Source organism: Ranitomeya imitator, chromosome 4 (genome assembly GCF_032444005.1).
Source record: "Ranitomeya imitator isolate aRanImi1 chromosome 4, aRanImi1.pri, whole genome shotgun sequence".
NCBI lineage: Eukaryota > Metazoa > Chordata > Amphibia > Anura > Dendrobatidae > Ranitomeya > Ranitomeya imitator.
In genome coordinates this window covers 647,181,537-647,208,564 of record NC_091285.1, presented here as the reverse complement: position 1 = coordinate 647,208,564, position 27,028 = coordinate 647,181,537, and the positions used below count along the sequence as shown (strand labels likewise).

At 45.7% G+C, this 27,028-nt stretch overlaps 1 protein-coding gene across 2 annotated transcripts; it reads right to left on the bottom strand.

The window, feature by feature from the left end:
• Nucleotides 1-93: 93 nt before the first annotated feature.
• Nucleotides 94-27,028, bottom strand: LZTS1 (leucine zipper tumor suppressor 1). Of its 2 annotated transcripts, none has more exons than XM_069767004.1 (4): nucleotides 26,799-27,028; nucleotides 3,609-4,084; nucleotides 2,810-3,433; nucleotides 94-1,912 (listed from the first exon to the last, which is right to left on the bottom strand). In XM_069767004.1, exons 2-4 carry the CDS (start codon nucleotides 3,972-3,974, stop codon nucleotides 1,406-1,408), a joined length of 1,497 nt encoding a protein of 498 aa, XP_069623105.1. In that variant the 5' UTR covers nucleotides 3,975-4,084; nucleotides 26,799-27,028; the 3' UTR covers nucleotides 94-1,405. The 2 variants fall into 2 exon arrangements, with proteins under 2 accessions (XP_069623105.1, XP_069623106.1); XM_069767005.1 differs by lacking the exon at nucleotides 26,799-27,028 and adding an exon at nucleotides 23,331-23,374.

Here is a 27,028-nt window from a genome sequence, read left to right as displayed (position 1 = left end):
CTGCATGATAGGAACCTAGAAATTTGGGTTTCCTGGTTTCATGGAACGCAAAGTTAGACAGAAAATAACTATAAAGTATAATAGGACATGCGATTTGTAAATAAAAAATAAAATATTTTAATAGTCCACCCTGAGGCCCATCTCTACAAGAAATCGTGAACGAATCGCTGGCAATACAATACTTAATAACAGAGAGAAACTAATAACAACCAATCAATGGTGACCAATGAAAGGAGATACAAAACACATAGGTCATCATAATACAGCAGCACATCATATTATTGATTCCTTTTATTTAAATCATGTAAACATCAAATTTGAGATTTTGTCACCCAGTTAGCAGCTTCCAGGCTGCACTAGACACTAAGAAATATGGCTTCCCAAACCCAAGTATCCTGACACTGTAACCTCATCCCAAATGTTAGCAAAAGGGGGGTTGGAGTAAAATCCCCTCCACCCATACATTCACAAAGGCTTAGCATCACAATGGTCACTTAGTTCCTTCAAAGTGCATTTGTTTATGGCATGTAGATGTCAACTGATTGTCTGACTTGCGAATGACCAGCAGTGCATTATTCAGCTTGACTGCCCATGAAAGTTTTATCTTAACTTTTTTGTATGTCTTATATTGGAGCAGCCAAGTTCGACTAGTCCTGCCGTCATTTCTGCATTTATTATTACTGTGGTTTTCAGACCCTTCCTCCAGAATGTTGGTCAGAACTTTGATCATCCAGCACAGTGGTTTTTATTTCCACTAGCACCACTTTCCGTCAGAGGTCAATGGTCAATGTTTTCTTCAAGCAGTGGACTAGTCTAGTGGTTGTCCCATTGGTGGTGGCCTACATAGATTTATGGCGTTCTAACACCTTCTTCAGTTCTCAAAGTGTCTGTTCAGTTTTCATATCACCAGTGCACAGAACACAAACAGATTTGCGTGCGGCACAAACTCCACATCACATGGACCATCTTTGTTATTCTGGTGGTTTGCACAAGATAATCAAGGTACAAAGAGAACCAGTAGGGTGTTAGAAGAAGTGCTCTTTACACACACAAAATATACTTTGTGAGCGCACACGGCAACATACAACCACTTTATGCACAACACATTCATCCTTTTACTTAAACGTTGGCTCGCAGTAACAATATATTGTCATTCATGTCCTTCATGGCTTCCCCCATCTTAGGCAAAAACTCACTCTGCTGGCCTAGCCTTATATTCCCTATCATAGGCAGCAGCGATCGTTGACAATCCCCAACATCTACCGTTTAGGCCAATTTTTCCATAGCTACTCCCCGGCGTATGCTTCAGTATGTAGTTTGACATAAGCTACTTTATAACCCCAAGTTCATACAAAATACTCAACCTTTCTCTCACTGACGCGCATCTGTTCTCACACTACTTCAATCATATCTCTGTGGCTAATATGTCCTGGAAGGAGAGCTCCATATCAGGAAGGGTCATGATGGGCCCATCATCCAGGTCCTCTCCACTTAGAGCCCGCAGCCTCTGCTCTAGAGCTTGACATCGTTGGCACATATGAAGGTAATTTTGCTGTAGCTGGCGCTGATAACGGATGACCTTCTCCTTCTCATCTCGCCAAGTCTTCCTCTCCCTCTGGAAGACATCCGTCATCTGCTCGTTGTTCTGTCGTTCTGCCTCGAGCTCTGTGCGAAGTGTCTCCATCTCAACCTCTGATGATTCTGCCTCTTCTCTATCTTCTCTTTCTGCTTCTGAGACACGTAGCCTTTCTTCTACTTCCCTTGCCCGCTGTTCCTGGACCTCCGCTCGGCCTTTAGTCTCCCGCAGTTGGGCTTTCAAACTGAGAATTTCACTGGCTCGAAGGGATGCCTCTTCTTGAGTTTCCCGTAGCTGTTGACGAAGAGATGCAATTTCTGACGACTTCTGGCATACCTGCAGGAAGTAATGGAAAATTAGATAAAACACTTTCCTCAACTCTTCATTATCACATTTCTAATGCTGGAAGACGTTAATAGTTGTCTGCTTTGGGCGGTGACTTTTTTTCTTTGTTAAAACGGTCTACTGATAATAAGCTAATCACTGGGTATCTTTCTACTGGGACTACCAGCGATCAGAGAGTGTGACTGTCAGCAAGTGTTTAATTTGCCCACAGCACCACCACAGGTTAAATTAAGCATTACATGGTGCATTATGGGGGCTCATCTGAGGTTAGTTCACATCTGAACAGTGAAGCATAGATAACACTGTTCTTGTGTTTATGGTCCACATTTGGCTTATATGCTGGTAAAATGTCCAGTCATATGCAACTGTATGCCTTGCAAGTACAGTATGTATGTCCCTCAATAAGAACCAAGTCAGCTGGGCTTTTGAATACATTATAATACAATAAGATGTTATAAGGGCATTTTTTTTTTACATTTGTGGTACTCCTTTTAAGCTGTAGAGGTAGTGTATATGGGGAGTATTTTGGGTTTATGCCATTGTGACCATAGCCTTAACTGAAAGTTTCTTCGTAGGTAAACCAGTGAAATAGAAAAAAAATATTTATAACTAAATCAACCTTACTTGAAATAATTTCTATACTTGTACCACTCATGGCTGGTCCTTAGAGTGAACAAAAACATAAGTGGCACAAGGTGCATCAATCTGTCCCTACAGAAGAGGTACCTACAGTATGGCCATGATGGCCTACAATCCCATACTTGGTACCTATGGCCATGATGGCCACCTAAACTCATAGAAAGTATTATTAACTTTATTTCTTTGTTTTTTCTCTTTCTGATGTTTATATTCTGTTCTCAGTCTCTTAAACTTTTTTTATAGTCTCACCTCCCACTGTGTTTCATCCATTGATGGACTCATGGAAAGCTTCTTCTCTTTTTCATATGCTCGGACCTTGCTTTCCTTAGACTCGCGCTCCTGTGCCAATTGAATCTGTAACATGTGTTGACCTCTCTGGCCCCTTTGTGAACTTTGCCTGGACCTGGTAGGACCTCTGTGACCCTCATCTGTTTTGTCACCGGGTTCTGATCTTGCCAAGTCATCACACGATGGCGGAGACCTTAATCCTGACTTAGGTGGTACGCTAAGAATTTTATTAGCGTTCCCACCATCTGACAAAGACATTGCTCTAAGACTCAACATGTTGCTTCTGGAACTCTGGGTGATATTGTGGGCACTGCCTCCAAAACGACCTGTAGGCATTAGTAATGCATCCAGTTGGCATGCTGTTCCAAGCTTGCTGGGATGTGTTGGAAGGCTAGACATGGAGTTTCTGCCGGATTCTGACATACCACGTATGTAGTGCCCTGCCTGACTTTCTGCCTCTCGCAGACGATCTGGTCGGTAATACAGAGAAAGTTGAGGCCCACTCTCTGCAGCTGGGTAACATGTGACCGCTGAGTTTCTTCGCATTCCAGGCTTAAGAGGTGTTGGGCGCAAGGCATTCATTTCCTAGAAAAAAAATGGCAAATTAGTTGACTTTTACACTTGCATCCAAATTATCTACATTAATTACAATATTCCATAGATATCACTTACAAATAAGAACTTGAAAATTTATGCAAATCTCGGGGCAAATGAATTCAAAACGCTACAATAGGATATTGGTCTATAAAGATATTCTTACCAATTCTAGCCGATTGGGAAAGTGGATCAAGCTGGGTGGGTTACATGGCTTGCTTGTTGGAACCGGATACTCCTGGACTGGCTGACTTTCTGGCTCAGTGTTGGACACTCTTTCATGATAATCCTGCCTTGGACCCACATGGGATTTCTGGCTTACTTTAATATAGAAGAAATCTTCACTCCGACCCATCTTCGATCCCCCTCCCTTGGCATGTCCTGATTCCTGGGAAAAACCAAATCGTAGGATCCCATCTGAGCAACGACTCAATTTCTTGAGGTGTGGGGGTTTTCGCCCACGATGCTGAGAACCTCTTCCATGCTTGCTGTTGAAGCCATGCCCAGAGAGGAGGCTACCCACGCTGCCCATTGTGTCTCCAGAATGGACAGTTAAGGGGGCAAATTAGGCAAAGAGCTGGAGAGAAAATTGAAAGGCCAATGGTCATATTCCAGGGTCATCCATCTTTTTATTTTATTAACCTACGGGACAAAAGGAAAAGTGATGAAATATAGCTTTATACAGTCACTAAGCTTTACATGCAATGCGTCCATCACTTGTTTGTCTACATGCAGGAATGATCCAATAGAGTATCAGAAGACCCACAAGTTGGCCTGAGCTCTTACACAATAATGGATCCCAGAATTTAACACCATTTGGAGGCAACTAGAGCTGTTCACTTGCCACTAGGATGGTCACAAATAAGTTTTATACAATAGTGGAAGTGTACATTGAGTGTGAAGGTTAGAATAATTTCCTCTGGTGGGCTCAGGCAATTAAAGTCCAAAGCTTCTCATATATGTTACTTTTGGCTTAAAATAGTCTTTTTCATATGACCCTGATCAGAGGGGTAGATATATTGGATGTAAAAATTGCACTTGAACCACATAGGTGGAGACTGGAGAAGTGTTGTAAAAGATTTTGCATTGGGGCCTAGAAGCTTCAAGTGACACCTGCATTTTCTACTATAAATTGCATAATTGGCAAAAAATTAGAATAATATAAATACTGCTCATCTTATAAGCAGCAGTGGTTATATGCATTGTTTTGAGAGCAAATGGGGATACAAATTCTCTCCCTGCTAATAATGTAGGCAGTCCATAATTTTAACTTGCATGGTTAAATGAACGTGGAGAATTTAAGGCGGGGGTGGTGTCCTCTATGTCTCCTTCTGAAAAAAAGTCAAGATATACCTACAGATCAATTAGATGGTTTATTAAAGCTAATGCAAAAATATGAGTTGTTAGGGTTGTTGTGAGTTTTTTTTTTTTTTAGAGCAGAATGAGCAAAAGCTCTCAAAATCCTCACCAAAAACTCAAAAAGAACACATCTTTAACGTGTGTGTGTGTGTACAGTGTATACATATACAGTATATATAGCTCAAAAAAATAAAGGGAACACTAAAACACCACATCCTAGATATCTCTGGACGAAATATTCCAGTTGCACATTTTTATTCATTGCATAGTGGAATGTGTTCAGAATAATAAAACATAACAATTATCAATGTAAATCAAAGTTAATATCCCATGGAGGTCGGAGTTGGAATGATGCTCAAAATCAAAGTGCAAAATCAAATTACAGGCTGATCCAACTTCAGTGGAAATGCCTCATGACAAGGAAAAGATGCTCAGTATTGTGTGTGGCCTCCACGTGCCTATAACCAATAACAAAGGGGCGGAGTCAACAATTTGGAAATTAATAAACTCCCCATATAGTGTGGCAAATGCAAATAGAAAATAAGAAATAAATATTTCCAAGTACTGTATCCTGTACCACTATATTGGGAAAACCTGGTCACATGCTACCTATAGCTAAAGAGTTGCCCAACTAAATGGGGTGCACGACATATGTCCTAATATAGGTGGAAATATAATATCTGTAAAAGCCAGCAAGGTAGCAGTGCAAAGTATGCCTACACCACATGTGGCGTCCATGTAAAGCTGTCATACACTTAAAGGCTTAATGGGGCAGGAGGGTGACCTCAACTCACGAACATGACCAGAGTGTTTGAGGCACGAGGTCCGGGGGGCACTGAGCTGTGGACAACAGACCGTTTCATAAATTTGACCTTCTAATTGAGCTAGGCCCAGATTGAGGATTCTGTCCCTGTTTAGGTGCACTTGCCAAGACACCACGTGGGGCAACCTCTCTGTCCTGTATCTTATCCCCATACCTGTTTGCTGCCCCGTAGTTTTTCTGCAAGTTTGGATGTAAATGTGACCCGAGACAGTGGTAACTATAGGGATCCCCATATACCTCCCATACCCGGGTAATACCTGTTATTTTGAACTATAGGTTTATGTGTAGGGGATGTGAAAGTATTTTTGTTCCCTCTTCTCCCCAACCCTTTTAAGAATGCAAATAATGTATATTTTATTAATGTGTTCGTACACGGTGGTACTGCTACACATAAAGTGTATTACCACCATGTACAAGAGTATTGCTACACCCCTTGTGTATTGCTCTTGATATATGTATGCCTTTACATGCACTTGCACATATAGTTTATAGGGAAAGTTTGTCCCCGGGCCCAGTATAGTGATAGGGGCGTAGTGTCCATAGTTGGCCATTAGAGGAGGGGCACTGTAGTGTATAGTTAGAATAGGAGGGGCACAGTGGGATAAGAATAGTGTAAGCTTCCTGGCTTGGTCAGTCGGGGCCTGGGCGCCCGTGCAGCTCACAGGGCTGCTAGGTCAGGAGTCGCAATGCCCCATAACGTTATAAGAAAAGGGGCCCAGCCCAGTACAGTTATCTAAAGAATTCCTCTAGGAGGAAAGAAGCATGGAAGCACTGCGGACGCAGCTAAAGGAGTCTGTTCCCAGAGAGAGAGGAGATTGTTCAGCCGGGCAACTTAAGCAAGATGTGGCAGATCTTTGCCTGGGTGGCAGTTCTTAGAACCGGTGCAAAGCGGTGTAGGACTCCCCCATGTGAGGCAAGAATTCCGTATGGAATAGATTCTACAGGACCGGAAGATTCGGTCCAACCCAGGGCTGAGCATAGAGAAGGAAAGGACAGAACAGGGACAGAAGAGAAGGTACTAAATGTGATACCCGAAGTGCCTGTACTTGAACGGACTCTAAGTAAACAAGTTGTTATTGAAGTTAAGCCGGAGTGTGTCTCCTTTATTGTGGAACCATCTGTGAGGAATACATCCCCGTATCAAGCAGATGGTGCAGAGGGTGAACAGAGAGTCAGCACAGAGGTAACGCAGCAGAGAAATGTGAACTTTTACTGGGAAGGGACCAGGGAGTGATCCAAGGATTGCCATCGGCTATGACTACCTCCCTGGCACCCCCCTCCTACATATGTTCACACAGAATTTCGATATGCTCCAAAATCTTCATCAAAAAATGTTTAAAAAATGCATGGAAAACTCTTGTTATTCATTATTTATTTTATTGTTCATATGAGGAGTTTTTTTCAGCATTTATTTTTTCTGAAATGGTTTTGAGAAACCACCGCGGCCTAGTGAATAAAAAACATGCATGTCATTCTGTGAAGAAAATCCTGATGGAATCCACTCAAAACTGTCAAATCAAAAGGCTGCAAAAATGCTTTCGGAAACACTTCGGGAAAAGAAAAATTCCCCCCAAAGAGGAGCAATTCGTAAGCGGTTTGTGCATAAAAAACTTGTAGTGTTTATAATGCGTAAGTTTTTTGAGGCACACTATTATGGGACATCTATGTCGGGCACTCTACTAAGGGGAATCTATGTTTGGCACCCTATTATGGTGACATTGGTGGATGACACACTGTTATGGGGCATCTGTGTCTGACAGTTACGAGGCATCAGCGGTTACCATACTATTATGGGGCATCTATGTCTGAAACACTTATGGGGACGTCATTGGATACCACACTTTTATGGGGCATCAGCGGTTACCATACTATTATGGGGCATCTATATCTGAAACACTTATGGGGACGTCAGTGGATACCACACTTTTATGGGGCATCAGTGGTTACCTTACCATACTATTATGGGGCATCTATATCTGAAACACTTATGGGGACGTCAGTGGATACCACACTTTTATGGGGCATCAGTGGTTACCTTACCATACTATTATGGGGCATCTATATCTGAAACACTTATGGGGACGTCAGTGGATACCACACTTTTATGGGGCATCAGTGGTTACCTTACCATACTATTATGGGGCATCTATATCTGAAACACTTATGGGGACGTCAGTGGATACCACACTTTTATGGGGCATCAGCGTTTACCATACTATTATGGAGCATCTATGTCTGAAACACTTATGGAGAAGTCAGTGGATAACACACTTTTATGGGGCATCAGCGGTTACCATACTATTATGGGGCATCTATATCTGAAACACTTATGGGGACGTCAGTGGATACCACACTTTTATGGGGCATCAGTGGTTACCTTACCATACTATTATGGGGCATCTATATCTGAAACACTTATGGGGACGTCAGTGGATACCACACTTTTATGGGGCATCAGCGTTTACCATACTATTATGGAGCATCTATGTCTGAAACACTTATGGAGAAGTCAGTGGATAACACACTTTTATGGGGCATCAGCGGTTACCATACTATTATGGGGCATCTATGTCTGAAACACTTATGGGGACGTCAGTGGATAACACACTTTTTATCTGGCATCAGTGGTTACCATACTATTATGGGGCATCTATGCTTAGCACACTGTAATAAGGACATCGGTAGATGCCAATGTTGTGGGGCATCTGCAGTTGGCATACCGTTATTGGGCACCTATGGCTGGCACATTTGTATAGCGCATCAGCCTTGCTGCCTTTAGCATGTTACAGGGCATCTATTTCGCATAGGGACATTGGTGGATGACACACTGTTATGGGCGTCTATTTTTGCCACAATGTTATGGGGCATCTATGCTTAGCACATCGTTAGGGGCATCTATGTCAGGCACATTCTTACAGGGAATTTGTCTGGCATAATGTTATGGGGCATCTATGTCTGGCACATTCTTATAGGGAATCTCTCTGGCATAATGTTGTGGGGTATCTATATTTATCACACTGTTATGGGGTATCTATGTTGAGCACATTCTTACAGGGAATTTGGCACAATGTTATGGGGCATCTATGTCTGGCACATTCTTATGGAGCTTCTGTCTGGCACATTGTTATAGGGAATCTCTCTGGCACAGTATTCTGGGGCATCTAAGCTTATCACACTGTTATAGGGTATCTACAGTATGTCTGGCACATTCTTATTGGGCATATATGCGTGGCACAGTGTTATGGGGCATCTATGTCGGGCACGTTCTTACAGGGAATTTGTCTGGCACAATGTTATGGGGCATCTATGTCTGGCACATTCTTATGGAGCATCTGTCTGGCACATTGTTATAGGGAATCTCTCTGGCAATATTCTGGGGCATCTAAGCTTATCACACTGTTATGGGGTCTCTATGTCTGGCACATTCCTATGGGGCATCTATGCGTGGCACAGTGTTATGGGGCATTTGCAGTAAGCTGTTATGTGGCTGAACTAAGCTGGATTTATACTGGCTGATTATCATGAATGATGATTCATAGGAACGCTCGTTTCCTGATAATCAGACAGTGTAAACAGGCTATCGATCACCCGACTGGCAGCAAAATGCTCGTTCGTCGTGTGTAAGCATCTTTCTCGGCAGCATGTCCTCCTGTGTAATCAGAACATGTGCTGCCGAGAACTATTTCATTGAACAATCTATTACTGGTTGTTCTGTGCACAAAGGAGACGAGTTCTTCCAGTCTAAACAGGCTATTAACCGAATGCCGATCGATCGGCAAACAAGTAAACTATCAATTAACTCCACAAGTCAAATGGTGCAAACTTGGAGGAACCTAGAGCTGGTGTCTTATCTATAGGGTCCATAGAGACATACACAACAATGCATTGATTCCTACACCATATATTTCATGGCACTTTGGGATATAATGCTAGGGGATAAATCATATATTTACATGCGATAGTCACACAAGCTGCTGTAGATCCTGATTTAGTAATGTGCAGCTAACATCATGAATAGGCCGTCATTTGTGTCACATAATAATAATATCCTGCGATCGGGCACAATGCGATAGTTTGTCAATCATAAAAGCCACAGTAAAAAATACACACACTGTACGCCGCGTTCCAAGCTGCGCACTCCGTTTCCGTGGCAACAGGAAGTCTGACGCCTTCTGAAAAGAGTAGGACAAAAGCTTCTGCTGGAAGGCATGGAATGGGTTAAAGCGCAGGAGTTTGCGAGAGTTATCGGCGCCGATGTGGGAATATTCGGGAATTCACAGGGGAACATGATGGCAGAGTGCAACAATCTAAAGTCGGCCATCGTCAACATGTGCCTCGCCAGAATTTGCAAAAATACAAATTTCAGCATGTTCCTGAGAGCCAAGTGTCCACAAACTATAGAAGATTTTACGTTATGCCAAGATGCAAGCAGAAGCCTTCCTATGATCATTCGTAAGGGATCATGGAGATAGCCCCCCAAAATGGAGAGAGACCCAAATGAAAGATGACTATTTTCGCCTTCTCTCCACAAGATTAATAGATGTCGGGTGGGGGAGAAGACCTCAAAGTCATATCACCTGTATCCACTAAAGAGTGTCGGGCCTCTTGTCACTGGATGTAGCATCAAAGGCCAGTGCCAGATCACCAATGACTACCTTAGTGAGGTAAAAAAAATATTAACTTGATTGTCCAGGAGTAGAATAACATGGCCGCAAAGAGTTACCCCATCATCGGGTTGTGAGTGGTATTCCAGTTCTTTGCCATTTACTTCAATAGAGCTGAATGGCAGTGCTAGGCTGGACCATAGATAGAGGTTGGCGCTCTTTCTGGATGAAGGAATCCCTGTTTGTGGTCAATCTTTTTAAAGGTATGCCAATAAAAGCAATGGTGATGAATCGCAAAGCTCAATATAACTTGCTGATAAGTAGTGACCCATCAGGACACAGACTAGTGCGCCATTTCTAATGATCCAAGATGGCCGATTGTCAAAAGATCCCCACATACTTCTGGTGCAGAGAACAGAGTGTTGTCATTAGATGCAAGCTCAGTTTCCTTTTCCTTTTAGACGCGAAGAGTGCTGGAGTAATAATGGAGCACCATGTGGGTGGCACTGTTATTGGAGGACACATTGTGACTGGCATTGATATGGAAGATACTTTATGGATGGCAGTGGTATGGAGGACACTTTGTGACTGGGAATTCTATTGGGAGACTGCGAAGCTAACGGTTTTATGGAGGTTGGAGGACCCTTTGTGGCTGGCACTGGTATGGAGGACACTTTATATGGGACTATAATGAAAAACTATAGGGATGACTGTGTTTGGCACTTTTTGACTGCAATTGCTATGGGGAGACTGGCACTTTCATGGAAGACACTTTGTGGCTGACTCTTTAATGGAACACAATTTATGGGTGGCACTGTTATGGAGGACACATTTTAGGTGGCGCTGCTGTGGAGGACACTTTGCAGCTGCAATTGCTATAAGTAAACTGCGTGGCCAGCACTTTTATGGAGGACACATTGTGGCTGGTGCTGGTATAGAGACCACTATGTCTTTAGGACTGGAATGGGGGACACTTGTGGCTGATGCTGTAATGGAAGACACTTGTGGAAAGTGCTGTTACGGAAAATATACTTTGTGGTTGGAACTATTATAGAGAACACTTTGGCTGGTGCTGATATGGAGATCACTTTGTGGCTGACACTGTTATGGAGAACACTTTGTGGCTGGCACTGTTATGGAGAACACTTTGTGGCTGGGACTGTTATGGAGAACACTTTGTGGCTGGCACTGTTATGGAGAACACTTTGTGGCTGGCACTGTTATTGAGAACACTTTGTGGCTGGGACTGTTATGGAGAACACTTTGTGGCTGGGACTGTTATGGAGAACACTTTGTGGCTGGCACTGTTATGGAGAACACTTTGTGGCTCGTGCTGTTATGGAGAACACTTTGTGGCTCATGCTGTTATGGAGAACACTTTGTGGCTCGTGCTGTTATGGAGAACACTTTGTGGCTCGTGCTGTTATGGAGAACACTTTGTGGCTCGTGCTGTTATGGAGACCACTTTGTGGCTTGTGCTGTTATGGAGAACACTTTGTGGCTGACACTGTTATGGAGAACACTTTGTGGCTGGCGCTGTTATGGAGACCACTTTGTGGCTTGTGCTGTTATGGAGAACACTTTGTGGCTGACACTGTTATGGAGAACACTTTGTGGCTGGCACTGTTATGGAGAACACTTTGTGACTCGTGCTATTGAGTCTCCCGCCAGGATTTGGAGTACTCTGCACCGGGTCCTTTCGCTCTTAAAGGGAATGTCACGGTAGCTGCAACCCGGTCCGTGGCCCTGGGTGCCCAATTAAAGGGAGACGGTCTTTTAAGGGGATTCGTGAATAAAGTCTATTGTTCGTGATGCCACCTGTGGTGTTCGGTCAGTTGGGACCGATGCCGCTTAAAGGGATCCTCTGTGGTGATGGTATGGCGTCTGGATGGCGACGCTTCCCACAGGTGAAGCGGGATCCCCAGGGCTCCCAAAGTGTGTGGCAAGGATGTTGTATGTTGACAAATAAGTGGAGGACACAAGTTGTAAAGTCTTTACCTGGTTTACTAGTGGTAGTAGTCCACAGTTCAGGGTACCAGGTACAGGTGTCCTGTGGTTCGGTTGGCTCGAATGCAATGGGTGAATCCCTTTCCCAGTTGAGGTCCGTGAGCCTTTCCTCCTTGCGCTATTGTATGAGGTCTCTGCTGCCTAAAGCTTACTGGCAAAGTCCTCTTTTCCCCTGTCCTGGAACAGGTACCTGCATGACGGGCAGCTTGAGCCGTTTTACAGGGTCTCTATCATGACCCAGGCTCTTCAGGTGCTGCTGCGTCTCAGGAGTGGTGCAGGTCGATCACATAAAGTTCTTAGCCCCCCGGTTCTGCTAAGTGTCCTAGAGTCCCACTAACGCCTGGGGCGGGGCTCCCGCTCTGGTTCTGAAGGTGCCCGGTTGCAGTTCCCCTCTGAGCCCTTTATCTCTACTCTGCTCCTTTCCTCTGTAGCTCCACCACATTCAACCCTTCAGGTTCTCTCTTTCTAGAGGCTGCAGCTCCAATGTGGCTGCTAGGCTTCTGTCTGTTCCAGACGTCCTTCTCTGTCCACTGTCTCTCACCAACTGACAAGCTCCTCCTCCAGACCAGAACACATATAGCTGCCCTGAATCCGGGTCCTGAGCTCCCCCTTCTGGCCTGGATTTGGAATGTGTTGTGTGTGGGTGCCTTACCTGGTAAGGAGAATTCTCCTTGCCTCCAAGCATGATATCGCCCTCACCGAAGAGAAGGCAACATCACTGTAACAACCAGTTACTTGGCATGGGTGTTACACTATTATGGAGAACACTTTGTGGCTGATGCTGATATGGAGAACACTTTGTGGCTGATGCTGATATGGAGAACACTTTGTGGCTGGTGCTGATATGGAGAACACTTTGTGGCTGCTGATATGGAGAACACTTTGTGGCTGGTGCTGATATGGAGAACTCTTTGTGGCTGGTGCTGATATGGAGAACTCTTTGTGGCTGGTGCTGATATGGAGAACTCTTTGTGGCTGGTGCTGATATTGAGAACACTATGTGGCTGATGCTGATATAGAGAACTCTTTGTGGCTGGTGCTGTTATGGAGAACACTTTGTGGCTGGTGCTGTTATGGAGAACACTTTGTGGCTGGTGCTGATATGGAGAACTCTTTGTGGCTGGTACTGATATGGAGAACATTTTGTGGCTGGTGCTGATATGGAGAACTCTTTGTGGCTGGTGCTGATATGGAGAACTCTGTGGCTGGTGCTGTTATGGAGAACACTTTGTGGCTGGTGCTGATATGGAGAACACTTTGTGGCTGATGCTGATATGGAGAACACTTTGTGGCTGGTGCTGTTATGGAGAACACTTTGTGGCTGGTGCTGATATGGAGAACACTTTGTGGCTGGTACTGATATGGAGAACACTTTGTGGCTGGTGCTGATATGGAGAACACTTTGTGGCTGGTGCTGATATGGAGAACACTTTGTGGCTGGTGCTGATATGGAGAACACTTTGTGGCTGGTACTGATATGGAGACCACTTTGTGGCTGGCGCTGTTATGGAGACCACTTTGTGGCTGGTGCTGATATGGAGAACACTTTGTGGCTGACACTGTTATGGAGAACACTTTGTGGCTGGCACTGTTATGGAGAACACTTTGTGACTCGTGCTATTGAGTCTCCCGCCAGGATTTGGGGTACTCTGCACCGGGTCCTTTCGCTCTTAAAGGGAATGTCACGGTAGCTGCAACCCGGTCCGTGGCCCTGGGTGCCCAATTAAAGGGAGACGGTCTTTTAAGGGGATTCGTGAATAAAGTCTATTGTTCGTGACGCCACCTGTGGTGTTCGGTCAGTGGGGACCGATGCCGCTTAAAGGGATCCTCTGTGGTGATGGTATGGCGTCTGGATGGCGACGCTTCCCACAGGTGAAGCGGGATCCCCAGGGCTCCCAAAGTGTGTGGCAAGGATGTTGTATGTTGACAAATAAGTGGAGGACACAAGTTGTAAAGTCTTTACCTGGTTTACTAGTGGTAGTAGTCCACAGTTCAGGGTACCAGGTACAGGTGTCCTGTGGTTCGGTTGGCTCGAATGCAATGGGTGAATCCCTTTCCCAGTTGAGGTCCGTGAGCCTTTCCTCCTTGCGCTATTGTATGAGGTCTCTGCTGCCTAAAGCTTACTGGCAAAGTCCTCTTTTCCCCTGTCCTGGAACAGGTAACTACATGACGGGCAGCTTGAGCCGTTTTACAGGGTCTCTATCATGACCCAGGCTCTTCAGGTGCTGCTGCGTCTCAGGAGTGGTGCAGGTCGATCACATAAAGTTCTTAGCCCCCCGATTCTGCTAAGTGTCCTAGAGTCCCACTAACGCCTGGGGCGGGGCTCCCGCTCTGGTTCTGAAGGTGCCCGGTTGCAGTTCCCCTCTGAGCCCTTTATCTCTACTCTGCTCCTTTCCTCTGTAGCTCCACCACATTCAACCCTTCAGGTTCTCTCTTTCTAGAGGCTGCAGCTCCAATGTGGCTGCTAGGCTTCTGTCTGTTCAAGACGTCCTTCTCTGTCCACTGTGTCTCACCAACTGACAAGCTCCTCCTCCAGACCAGAACACATATAGCTGCCCTGAATCCGGGTCCTGAGCTCCCCCTTCTGGCCTGGATTTGGAATGTGTTGTGTGTGGGTGCCTTACCTGGTAAGGAGAATTCTCCTTGCCTCCAAGCATGATATCGCCCTCACCGAAGAGCAGGCAACATCACTGTAACAACCAATTACTTGGGATGGGTGTTACACTATTATGGAGAACACTTTGTGGCTGGTGCTGATATGGAGAACACTTTGTGGCTGGTGCTGATATGGAGAACTCTTTGTGGCTGGTGCTGATATGGAGAACACTTTGTGGCTGGTGCTGATATGGAGAACACTTTGTGGCTGGTGCTGATATGGAGAACACTTTGTGGCTGGTACTGATATGGAGAACTCTTTGTGGCTGGTGCTGATATGGAGAACACTTTGTGGCTGGTGCTGATATGGAGAACACTTTGTGGCTGGTGCTGATATGGAGAACACTTTGTGGCTGGTACTGATATGGAGAACTCTTTGTGGCTGGTGCTGATATGGAGAACACTTTGTGGCTGGTGCTGATATGGAGAACACTTTGTGGCTGGTGCTGATATGGAGAACACTTTGTGGCTGGTGCTGTTATGGAGAATACTTTGGCTGGTACTGATATGGAGAACACTTTGTGGCTGGTGCTGATATGGAGAACACTTTGGCTGGTACTGATATGGAGAACACTTTGTGGCTGGTGCTGTTATGGAGAACACTTTGTGGCTGGTACTGATATGGAGAACACTTTGTGGCTAGTGCTGTTATGGAGAACACTTTGTGGCTGGTGCTGTTATGGAGAACACTTTGGCTGGTGCTGTTATGGAGAACACTTTGTGGCTGGTGCTGTTATGGAGAACACTTTGTGGCTGGTGCTGATATGGAGAACACTTTGTGGCTTGTACTGATATGGAGAATACTTTGTGGCTGGTACTGATATGGAGAACACTTTGTGGCTGGTGCTGATATGGAGAACACTTTGTGGCTGGTACTGATATGGAGAACACTTTGTGGCTGGTGCTGATATGGAGAACAGTTTGTGGCTGGTGCTGATATGGAGAACACTTTGTGGCTGGTGCTGTTATGGAGAACACTTTGTGGCTGGTACTGATATGGAGAACACTTTGTGGCTGGTGCTGATATGGAGAACACTTTGTGGCTGGTGCTGATATGGAGAACACTTTGTGGCTGGTGCTGATATGGAGAACACTTTGTGGCTGGTGCTGATATGGAGAACACTTTGTGGCTGGTGCTGATATGGAGAACACTTTGTGGCTGGTACTGATATGGAGAACACTTTGTGGCTGGTGCTGTTATGGAGAACACTTTGTGGCTGGTACTGATATGGAGAACACTTTGTGGCTGGTGCTGTTATGGAGAACACTTTGTGGCTGGTGCTGATATGGAGAACACTTTGTGGCTGGTGCTGATATGGAGAACACTTTGTGGCTGGTGCTGTTATGGAGAACACTTTATGGCCCGAACTGTTAGGGTACCGTCACACTATACGATTTACCAACGATCACGACCAGCGATACGACCTGGCCGTGATCGTTGGTAAGTCGTTGTGTGGTCGCTGGAGAGCTGTCACACAGACAGCTCTCCAGCGACCAACGATGCCGAGGTCCCCGGGTAACCAGGGTAAACATCGGGTTACTAAGCGCAGGACCGCGCTTAGTAACCCGATGTTTACCCTGGTTACCAGCGTAAAAAACAAACAAACACTACATACTTACATTCCGGTGTCCGTCAGGTCACTTGCCGTCTGCTTCCCGCACTCACTGACTGCCGGCCGTAAAGTGAAAGCACAGCACAGCGGTAACCAGGGTAAACATCGGGTTACTAAGCGCGGTCCTGCGCTTAGTAACCCGATGTTTACCCTGGTTACAAGCGAACGCATCGCTAGATCGGTGTCACACACACCGATCCAGCGATGACAGCGGGAGATCCAGCGACGAAAGAATGTTCCAAACGATCTGCTACGACGTACGATTCTCAGCAGGATCCCTGATCGCTGCTGCGTGTCAGTCACAGCGATATCGTATGGATATCGCTGGAACGTCACGAATCGTACAGTCGTAGCGACAAAAGTGCCACTGTGTGACGGTACCCTTATGGTAAATGGTGGATCTGTATAATTTCTAGCAGTTTTATCTCGACTAATTCTGTACAGGGTATTCCCATCTGAGATATTCATAGAAAGTGTCATAAATCTAGGGTCACTTCCGTCTTTCTGTCTGTCTGTCTTTCTGTCTGTCTGTAACGGAAATCCCAAGTCGCTGATTGGTCGCGGCAAAACAGCCACGACCAATCAGCGACGGGCATAGTCCGGCGGCAGAATGGCCGCTCCTTACTCCCCGCAGTCGGTACCCGCTCCATACTCCCCTCCAGTCAGCGTTCACACAGGGTTAATGGCAGCGTTAACGGACCGCGTTATGCCGCGGTGTAACGCACTCCGTTAACACTGCTATTAACCCTGTGTGACCCACTTTTTACTATTGATGCTGCCTCCGGTGACTGGTCCATGCATTGCGCTCTCGCGAGATGATGACATAGCGGTCTCTCGAGACCGCACGTCAACATCTTGTGAGACCGCAATGCACTCTTGGGAGCGACGGGCACAGTCCGGCCGCTCCCTACTCCCCTGCAGTCAGTGTCCCCTCTATACTCCCCCCAGCAGCGCCCGCCACCCACATAACGTTGTAGCAGTCCGTTAATCCGACTGCACTACACTGCGGCATAACGCGGTGTAACGCAGTCTGTTAACGCTGCTATTAACCCTATGTGATGAACTTTTTACTATTGATGCTGCCTATGCAGCATCAATAGTAAAAATATATAATGTTAAAAATAATAAGAAAATAAAAAAACGTGACATTCTCACCTTCCGTCACCTCCGCAGCAGCTTTTCCTGCAGCTCGCGATGCTCCGGTCCCACCACTTCGCTGATTGGTCGCGACCAGCCGGCGCGACCAGCCGGCGCGACCAATCGATGACATTGGCGCGGGATTTAAATCTCGCTTCGCTGATTGCTCGCGCCCAGCCGGCGCGACCAATCAGCGCCATTAGCGCGGGATTTAAATCCCGCTTCGCTGATTGGGCGACATTGGCGCGGGATTTGCCGATTGGTCGTGCCCAGCCGGCGACCTTGCCGCGGGATTTAATTCCCACTTCGCTGATTGCTGGCGCCCAGCCGGCTCGACCAATCAGCGACATTGGCGCGGGATCTAATGTTAAAAATAAAAAATAATTATATACTCACCTTCCGGATCCAGCCCAGGCCTTTCCCGCTCGTCGCGACGCTCTGGTGACCGGTCCATGCATTGCGGTCTCGCGAGATGATGACATAGCGGTCTCGCGAGACCGCTACATCATCTCGCAAGACCGCAATGCACTCTTGGGACTGGAGCGTCGCGAGGAGCATCGGTAAACGCCTCGGCTGGATCTGGGGGCCGACGGAAGGTGAGTGTAGAACTATTTTTTATTTTAATTCTGTTTTTAACAGAGATATGATGCCCACATTGCTATATACTACATGGGCTGAGTTAGATACTGTGTGGGCTGTGTTATATACTACATCTCTGTGCTATATACTACGTGGCTGAGCAATATACTACGTGGCTGGGCAATATACTACGAGGCTAGGCAATATACTACATGGCTGGGCAATATACTATGTGTCTATAGCACAGGCGACATAATAAATTGCACAGACACATAGTATATTGCCCAGCCGCGTAGTATATTGCCCAGCCGCGTAGTATATTGCCCAACCACGTAGTATATTGCCCAGCCACGTAGTATATAGCACAGCCCACGTAGTATATAGCACAGCCCACGTAGTATATAGCATAGCCCACGTACTATATAGCACAGGCGACATAGTAAATTGCACATAGTACGTGGGCTGTGCTATATACTACGTGGGCTGTGCTATATACTACGTGGGCTGTGCTATATACTACGTGGGCTGTGCTATATACTACGTGGGCTGTGCTATATACTACGTGGGCTGTGCTATATACTACGTGGGCTGTGCTATATACTACGTGGGCTGTGCTATATACTACGTGGGCTGTGCTATATACTACGTGGGCTGTGCTATATACTACGTGGCTGTGCTATACACTATGTGGCTGGGCAATATACTACGTGGGCTGTGCTATTTACTATGTGGCTGTGATATATACTACGTGGCTGTGCTATATACTACGTGGCTGTGCTATATACTACGTGGCTGTGCTATATACTACATGGGCTGTGTTATATACTACGTGGCTGAGCTATATGCTACGTGGCTGTGCTATATACTATGTGGCCTGTGTTATATACTACGTGGCTGAGCTATATGCTACGTGGCTGTGCTATACACTATGTGGCTAGGCAATATACTACGTGGGCTGTGCTATTTACTATGTGGCTGTGATATATACTACGTGGCTGGGCAATATACTACATGGCCTGTGCTATTTACTACATGGCTGGGCAATTTACTACGTGTCTGTGCTATATTCTACGGGCGCTGTGCTATATACTATGTGGCTGGGCAATATACTACGTGGCTGTGTTATTTACTACGTGGCTCTGCTATATACTATGTGGCCTGTGTTATATACTATGTGGCTGTGCTATATACTACGTGACTGGGCAATATACTACCTGGCTGTGCTATATACTACGGGCGCTGTGTTATATACTATATGGCTGGGCAATATACTACGTGGCTATGTTATACAGTATACTACATGGCTCTGCTATACTACGTGGCTGTGTTATATACTACATGGGCTGTGTTATATACTACGTGGCTATGCTATATACTATGTGGGCTGTGCTATATACTATGTAGGCTGTTATATACTACGTGGGCTGTGTTATATACTACGTGGGCTTTGTTATATACTACATGGCTGTGTTATATACTACATGGGCTGTGCTATATACTACGTGGGCTGTGTTATATACTATGTGGGCTGTGCTATATACTACATGGGCTGTTATATACTACATGGGCTGTGTTATATGCTACTTGGCTGTGCTATACTTCTCTGCTGTATCTGTGCATCATGAATCGTGGTATGTGTTAAAGAGGGGGGCCCACTGAGACTCTTTCTCCCGGGGCCCTCAAGAACCTGGAGCTGGCCCTGGCTTCACTGATTGGTCACGCCTGGCCGACCGCGAACAATCAGCGACAGGCGCAGTCCACCCTCGAATTGGCGGGGAATTTGAACCACGTTTCAATAATTGGTCGCGGCCAGCCTAATCCTGTGTATAATTTGCATTATTCTGAAAACTTCATAAATAAACTACATACATATTCTAGAATACCCGATGCGTTAGAATCGGGCCGCCATCTAGTGTTTAATAAACTTGGCCATTCAGAAAACAGGGGACGAGGTAGTTTTGCACTTTACAACCTGATAATATGGCTCTTGAAATGTTATGTACCCTGATCTACTTCCCCACTATGGTTATTATGGCCAACCTGAACCTCCATGGACAATCCCACTTCAAAGTGAATCTTTCATCACAAAAACATTCATTGATTAAATTAGGTTTTGAAGGTAAATGCATTTTTTAAAAACTTTTTTTCCCCCCATATCACCCTCAGCATCTTCATTAAAAAAAAATTCAGAAATGTTAACATTTTCAAACTGACCACTGTGACTAAAATAAAGCTTATTATTCCATCATTCCTGCTCTTTCCATCGGCAATAGACTAGCTATTACACTATGGGCTTTTATACAAGTATTTTCTGGGCATAGGTCATTGTGAAGGGAGGGGAAGGAGGTGAGCTGTGATGTCTTCTATAGTGAAGTGTGGATCCAGTGTTATCTACTGTGTAGACACGTGTTACTTTCCATTAAATACTGTCTGTGATGATAATTAAACTGCTGAAAAGTCAGAAAATGTCTAATATTAGGCCTAGTGGTCAGTATGAACCTTGTAAGATTTCTTATTTAAAAAAAAAAAAAACGCAGTCATATGGAAAATAAAAAAAAAAGTATATAAAATTTTTAAAGAATATAATGAACCTTTATTTACAGTACTTTAACCATGATTTTGCAGCTGGCATCGGATTACTAGAATGACACATTGTCTTCTATGTTATCAGAGTCCTAAATGGGCCCTTTGCTGTCCAAAATCTCATCATAATGAACATTTTCTCCTGTTTTGGAGGAGGAAGGGCCCCCTTACCTCTAGATGAATAATTTTAGGGAGATGAATAATTCCTTAAAGGGGTTAATCACTGAGGGCCCCACTGATGGGACCCCCACTTCTATCTCTGTGAGCCCCATAGTCTTTCAGTTGCACAGCATAGCCTATGCTCGTCCACCATTCCATGGAAACATGGCCACCCGGGGTCCCAGTGGTGTGACGTCCCCTCAGCCCGCAATTTCGTGGATAAATTATAAATGTTAGTGAAAACCTCTATAGATACTATTATAATACTATATTTGTCCAGAAAGACCTCTATACTCCTGAGTTTCTGAAACTGACGAAAAGGAAAAATTGTCCCTGTTGCCCATAGCAACCAATCACAGTGCAGTTTTCATTCTGAATTCCATCCTTGAGCAATGAAAGCTAAGCTGTGATTGGTTGTTATGGGCAACAAAGACAGTTCGTTCTCACAGTTCCCTTGTGATCTAAAAAGGTTTTTGGTCGACACTAATAAAGCGGTGGTAATAATTTACCCGTAACACACTGTATTAGGGGGGGATTCGAAGCCATAAATTGCTGATTTTGTGCAAATTTGCACCCTTTAAGAAGTAGCTGTCACTAGGTCAAGATCGGTCAGTTTTTGTGCTTATTTTATTCCCGCTGTTCCATTGAGCGTTCCGCTTTTTGTCTTGTTTAAATCCCCAATACGGTTCCAGAGATATGGGCTTTTCATTTAGAGCTTTGTCTTTATCGTGGGGGCGTGGCTCACAGGGTAATTATGCAGAGCAGCGTAAAGACACGCCCCAGAGGATCCCGTGAGCCACGCCTCCTTCTAAACGCCAGGAAAAAATTGCTCATATCTCAAGAACCGTATGGCTGATTTAAAAAAGACAAAAAGTGGATTACTCAGGGGAGCAGCAGGAATTTAAAAAAAAAAAAGAGCAAAAACTGGTCACTTTTGACTTTGTGACTGGTTCATTTTAAAGGGCTCTTGAGTTTAACGGATCAATTTAGGTACTAATCATTTACACATTAAATGAAATTCGGCCAATTTTGCCAGAAATGTCTGACCATCTGATGTATTTGTGGGCCTCCAGACTCTCTTCTAACAGTTTTTGGAGGGGGGAAGGACCGAACATATTCGAATTTCGACGTCTGAGCCTTTTGTTTTCAGGGAAGACATAAACCGTCAGAGGAGTCTGGTTTTGTTTTCCCTCTCTCCCCATTGAAAACACATGAGTCGAGCGCTGATGGGTAGGGGGGAAGTGGACGAGATAGTCTTTTGCCAAACGACAGCTATGGCCAGCTTTAGATGGTGGAGGCTCGGGCATTCTCCCACACTCCTCCAGTTCGGCCCTTTAAGTCTCCCAGTCCCTGATTTTTTGACTGCATAGTCTTCGAGGTAGCAGCGCCTCCCACGCACACTCTGTGCTGCATGAGTCAGGCTGGAGCAGCCGTCAGGGACAACAGCCTCTCTACCAGATCATGTCAAAATCTGACAGCATCCTATGGCAACAGACCCACACAATCAAAAAAGAATAAAAAAAATCCCAAGAACCCCCAAACCCAAAACCATACAAACGTGTGACTAAGCAACCGACACTTGGATCAGAACCAACCATGGGAGGAGGAGGAGGACCACGCTGCAAAAATTAGAATCCTCGGAGATGTAGCAGAGCTGGAGCGGTTTATAAACTCATCAGTTTAATTTTTACATGGGACTGCGAGTTATATATATTTTTTTCTATAACGCAGATGATCCGCAGTGCTCAATGGCAAATTTGTCATTCGTGTGAGCAAAATTGAGATCAGTTTGATTTGACATGGGACTGCAAACCATCTTTCTTCTATAACGCAGATTCAGACTTCTCAATGCTAAATTCGACTCTCATCTGACCAGTGTTGAAATCAGTATGATTTTACATGGGACTGCAAATTAACCCTCCAGATCATTTTTCTCCTATAACGCAGATTCACACTTCTCAATGCTAAATTAGTCTGGCATCAGAGCAATGTTGAAATCAGTTTGATTTTTTTGTTTTGTTTTTTACATAGGACTGCGAGTTAACCTACTGGGTGATAATAATTCCACAGCGCCTATGACAAATTCATCTCTGCTACAATTTCTCCCGTATCCCCCCCAGTGCGTTTTTGGACCTTTTTCCTTTATATAGTTTCCTAAAATTCTACATTTCATTCCAATTTGGCGACAAACCGTTAACTAGACGGCGTAAAATGACCCCCGAGAGCCAGAACGTCCTTTTCCCCCAAAAAAACAAGTGCTATAGCTGCTATCCTAAATCAATCACTCCAAAAAAAGGATCGGTAGGGATTCGATTAACCCTTCTCACGCCGCCGCCGACACACGATAGACACATAGGATAACATCTCACCTCTACATCCGCACAAGGATTCCTGGTCCTCCGCTCCGAGCCTCCACAATAATACATCCCACCATTAATCCCTCCCCACCTGTAACTTACGGACCACCCTTCTATTAACCCTTCTAGCCATACATCCATAGATCTATCCAGAGCGCAGATTGAGGCAAATGTAGCAGAGCTGAATGTGTCATTTACCTTTTTGGGACCTATCTATAAATTAATTAGCAGTCCTATGTAAAATATATATTATGTGGATATGTGACCAATCCAGCTCTGCTGGATCTGCAAATGGAAAATACTATTGATCAATGCGGGAACGTTTTACCTAAGAGGGTCCTCATCCCATTTATTGCTTTTCTAAAGGAGCTTTGATTCATTAACGATATCTGCAGAGCATCGCTCGCCTATACGCCTCTTAAAAGAGATGCTGAGGGCAGAATTATATAGTGCAGGACATTGTTACTACGTCATTGACTGCAGAGCATCGCTCTTCTAGGACGACTGCAGAGCATTGGTCTTCTAGGACGACTGCAGAGCATCGCTCTTCTAGGATGACTGCAGAGCATCGCTCTTCTAGGACGACTGCAGAGCATTGCTCTTCTAGGACGACTGCAGAGCATTGGTCTTCTAGGACGACTGCAGAGCATCGCTCTTCTAGGATCACTGCGGAGCGTCGCTCTTCTAAGATCACTGCGGAGCGTCGCTCTTCTAAGATGACTGCAGAGCATTGGTCTTCTAGGATGACGGCAGAGCATTGCTCTTCTAGGATGATGGGATGACTGCAGAACATTATTCTTCTAGGGTGACTGCAGAGCGTCGCTCTCCTAGGATGACTGCAGAGCATTGCTCTTCTAGGATGGCTGCAGAGCGTCGCTCTCCTTGGATGACTGCAGAGCATCGCTCTTCTAGGACGACTGCAGAGCATCGCTCTTCTAGGACGACTGCAGAGCATCGCTCTTCTAGGACGACTGCAGAGCATCGCTCTTCTAGGATGACTGCAGAGCATTGCTCTTCTAGGATGACTGCAGAGCATCGCTCTTCTAGGACGACTGCAGAGCATCGCTCTTCTAGGACGACTGCAGAGCATCGCTCTTCTAGGACGACTGCAGAGCATCGCTCTTCTAGGACGACTGCAGAGCATCGCTCTTCTAGGATGACTGCAGAGCATTGCTCTTCTAGGACGACTGCAGAGCATCGCTCTTCTAGGATCACTGCAGAGCGTTGCTCTTCTAAGATGACTGCAGAGCATTGGTCTTCTAGGATGACTGCAGAGCATCGCTCTTCTAGAATGACTGCAGAGCATTGTTCTTCTAGGATGATGGGATGACTGCAGAACATTATTCTTCTAGGGTGACTGCAGAGCGTCGCTCTCCTAGGATGACTGCAGAGCATTGCTCTTCTAGGATGGCTGCAGAGCGTCGCTCTCCTAGGATGACTGCAGAGCATTGCTCTTCTAAGATGACTGCAGAGCATTGGTCTTCTAGGATGACTGCAGAGCATCGCTCTTCTAGAATGACTGCAGAGCATTGTTCTTCTAGGATGACTGCAGAACATTATTCTTCTAGGGTGACTGCAGAGCGTCGCTCTCCTAGGATGACTGCAGAGCATTGCTCTTCTAGGATGGCTGCAGAGCGTCGCTCTCCTAGGATGACTGCAGAGCATTGCTCTTCTAGGATGACTGCAGAGCATTGCTCTTCTAGGACGACTGCAGAGCGTCACTCTTCAAGGATGATAGAATGACTGCAGAGCATCTCTCTTCTAGGATTACTGCAGAGCATCTCTCTTCTAGGATTACTGCAGAGCATCTCTCTTCTAGGATGATTACAGAGCATCTCTCTTCTAGGACGACTGCAGAGCATCGCTCTTCTAGGACGACTGCAGAGCATCGCTCTTCTAGAATGACTGCAGAGCCTCGCTCTTTTAGGATGACTGCAGAGCATCGCTCTTCTAGGATGATAGGATGACTGCAGAGCGTCGCTCTTCTAGGATGATAGGATGACTGCAGAGCGTCGCTCTTCTAGGATGATAGGATGACTGCAGAGCGTCGCTCTTCTAGGATGACTGCAGAGCATCGCTCTTCTAGGATCACTGCAGAGCGTCGCTCTTCTAGGATGACTGCAGAGCGTCGCTCTTCTAGGATGACTGCAGAGCATCGCTCTTCTAGGATAACTGCAGAGCATCGCTCTTCTAGGATGACTGCAGAGCGTCGCTCTTCAAGGATGATAGGATGACTGCAGAGCATCTCTCTTCTAGGATTACTGCAGAGCATCTCTCTTCTAGGATGATTACAGAGCATCGCTCTTCTAAGATGACTGCTGAGCGTTGCTCTTCTAGGATGACGGCAGAGCATCTCTCTTCTAGGACGACTGCAGAGCATCGCTCTTCTAGGACGACTGCAGAGCATCGCTCTTCTAGAATGACTGCAGAGCCTCGCTCTTTTAGGATGACGGCAGAGCATCTCTCTTCTAGGACGACTGCAGAGCATCGCTCTTCTAGGACGACTGCAGAGCATCGCTCTTCTAGAATGACTGCAGAGCCTCGCTCTTTTAGGATGACTGCAGAGCATCTCTCTTCTAGGACGACTGCAGAGCATCGCTCTTCTAGGACGACTGCAGAGCATCGCTCTTCTAGAATGACTGCAGAGCCTCGCTCTTTTAGGATGACTGCAGAGCATCGCTCTTCTAGGACGGCTGCAGAGCGTCGCTCTTCTAGGATAACTGCAGAGCATCGCTCTTCTAGGATGACTGCAGAGCGTCGCTCTTCAAGGATGATAGGATGACTGCAGAGCATCTCTCTTCTAGGATTACTGCAGAGCATCTCTCTTCTAGGATGATTACAGAGCATCGCTCTTCTAAGATGACTGCTGAGCGTTGCTCTTCTAGGATGACTGCAGAGCATCTCTCTTCTAGGACGACTGCAGAGCATCGCTCTTCTAGGACGACTGCAGAGCATCGCTCTTCTAGAATGACTGCAGAGCCTCGCTCTTTTAGGATGACTGCAGAGCATCGCTCTTCTAGGACGGCTGCAGAGCGTCGCTCTCCTAGGATGACTGCAGAGCATTAATCTACAAGCCTTTTAAGGCCCGCTCCCTCGAATCAATATAGAGTCGCCAATAAAAGGTCTAAACCTTTACAAGTTGCCAAATTCTTTTTCCCAAGTCTTGCACCCAAATAATTCTTCTGCCTCCTACCTGCAGAGCGTTGCTTCTTTCTGCTTCCTTACTGAAAATTGCTGCCTAAATAGTACCCCCCCCAACAATTTATCGCAAAACATTACCCCCCTATTTCTGCAGAGTATCATCTTCTTTTCTCTAAACTATCACCCTCATAAAAGACACCAAAAAGGCTCGTTCACGCCTCCCCCAGGTGATGGAGGTCTCCCTTGGCCAAGTACAAGTCTGCAGACTATCGCTCCTTTATTAACCATCCGTTAGGACGACCACTGCCCCTTCCCAGCAATAATGCCCCCTACACTCACCTGCTCCCATTGATAGTCCACCAGTCCGAGGCCGGACCTGTAGCTCACAGCATTCGATTATCCACTGACAGCAGAGACTAGTAGCCAAATTGGCAAGGATCGAAAGGCTGGGATAAAATCCACTCGTTCCTCTTATTGGCTCCGGGAAAAAAAAAAGGCAGAATTAACATAAAACTCCATCTGACTCCCACACGCTTTGATTTTCCTTTCCTCCCTCACACACTCGCTGC

What these genes read in the sequence shown, in the direction of transcription:
- LZTS1 (XM_069767004.1), bottom strand. Translation starts at nt 3,974, where the DNA reads ATGGGCAGCGTGGGTAGCCTCCTCTCTGGGCATGGCTTCAACAGCAAG. An exon ending in TTCCCAATCGGCTAGAATTG is followed by an intron (nt 3,434 to 3,608) that starts GTAAGAATATCT and finishes TTTTTTTTCTAG; the next exon opens with GAAATGAATGCCTTGCGCCC. An exon ending in TGGATGAAACACAGTGGGAG is followed by an intron (nt 1,913 to 2,809) that starts GTGAGACTATAA and finishes TACTTCCTGCAG; the next exon opens with GTATGCCAGAAGTCGTCAGA.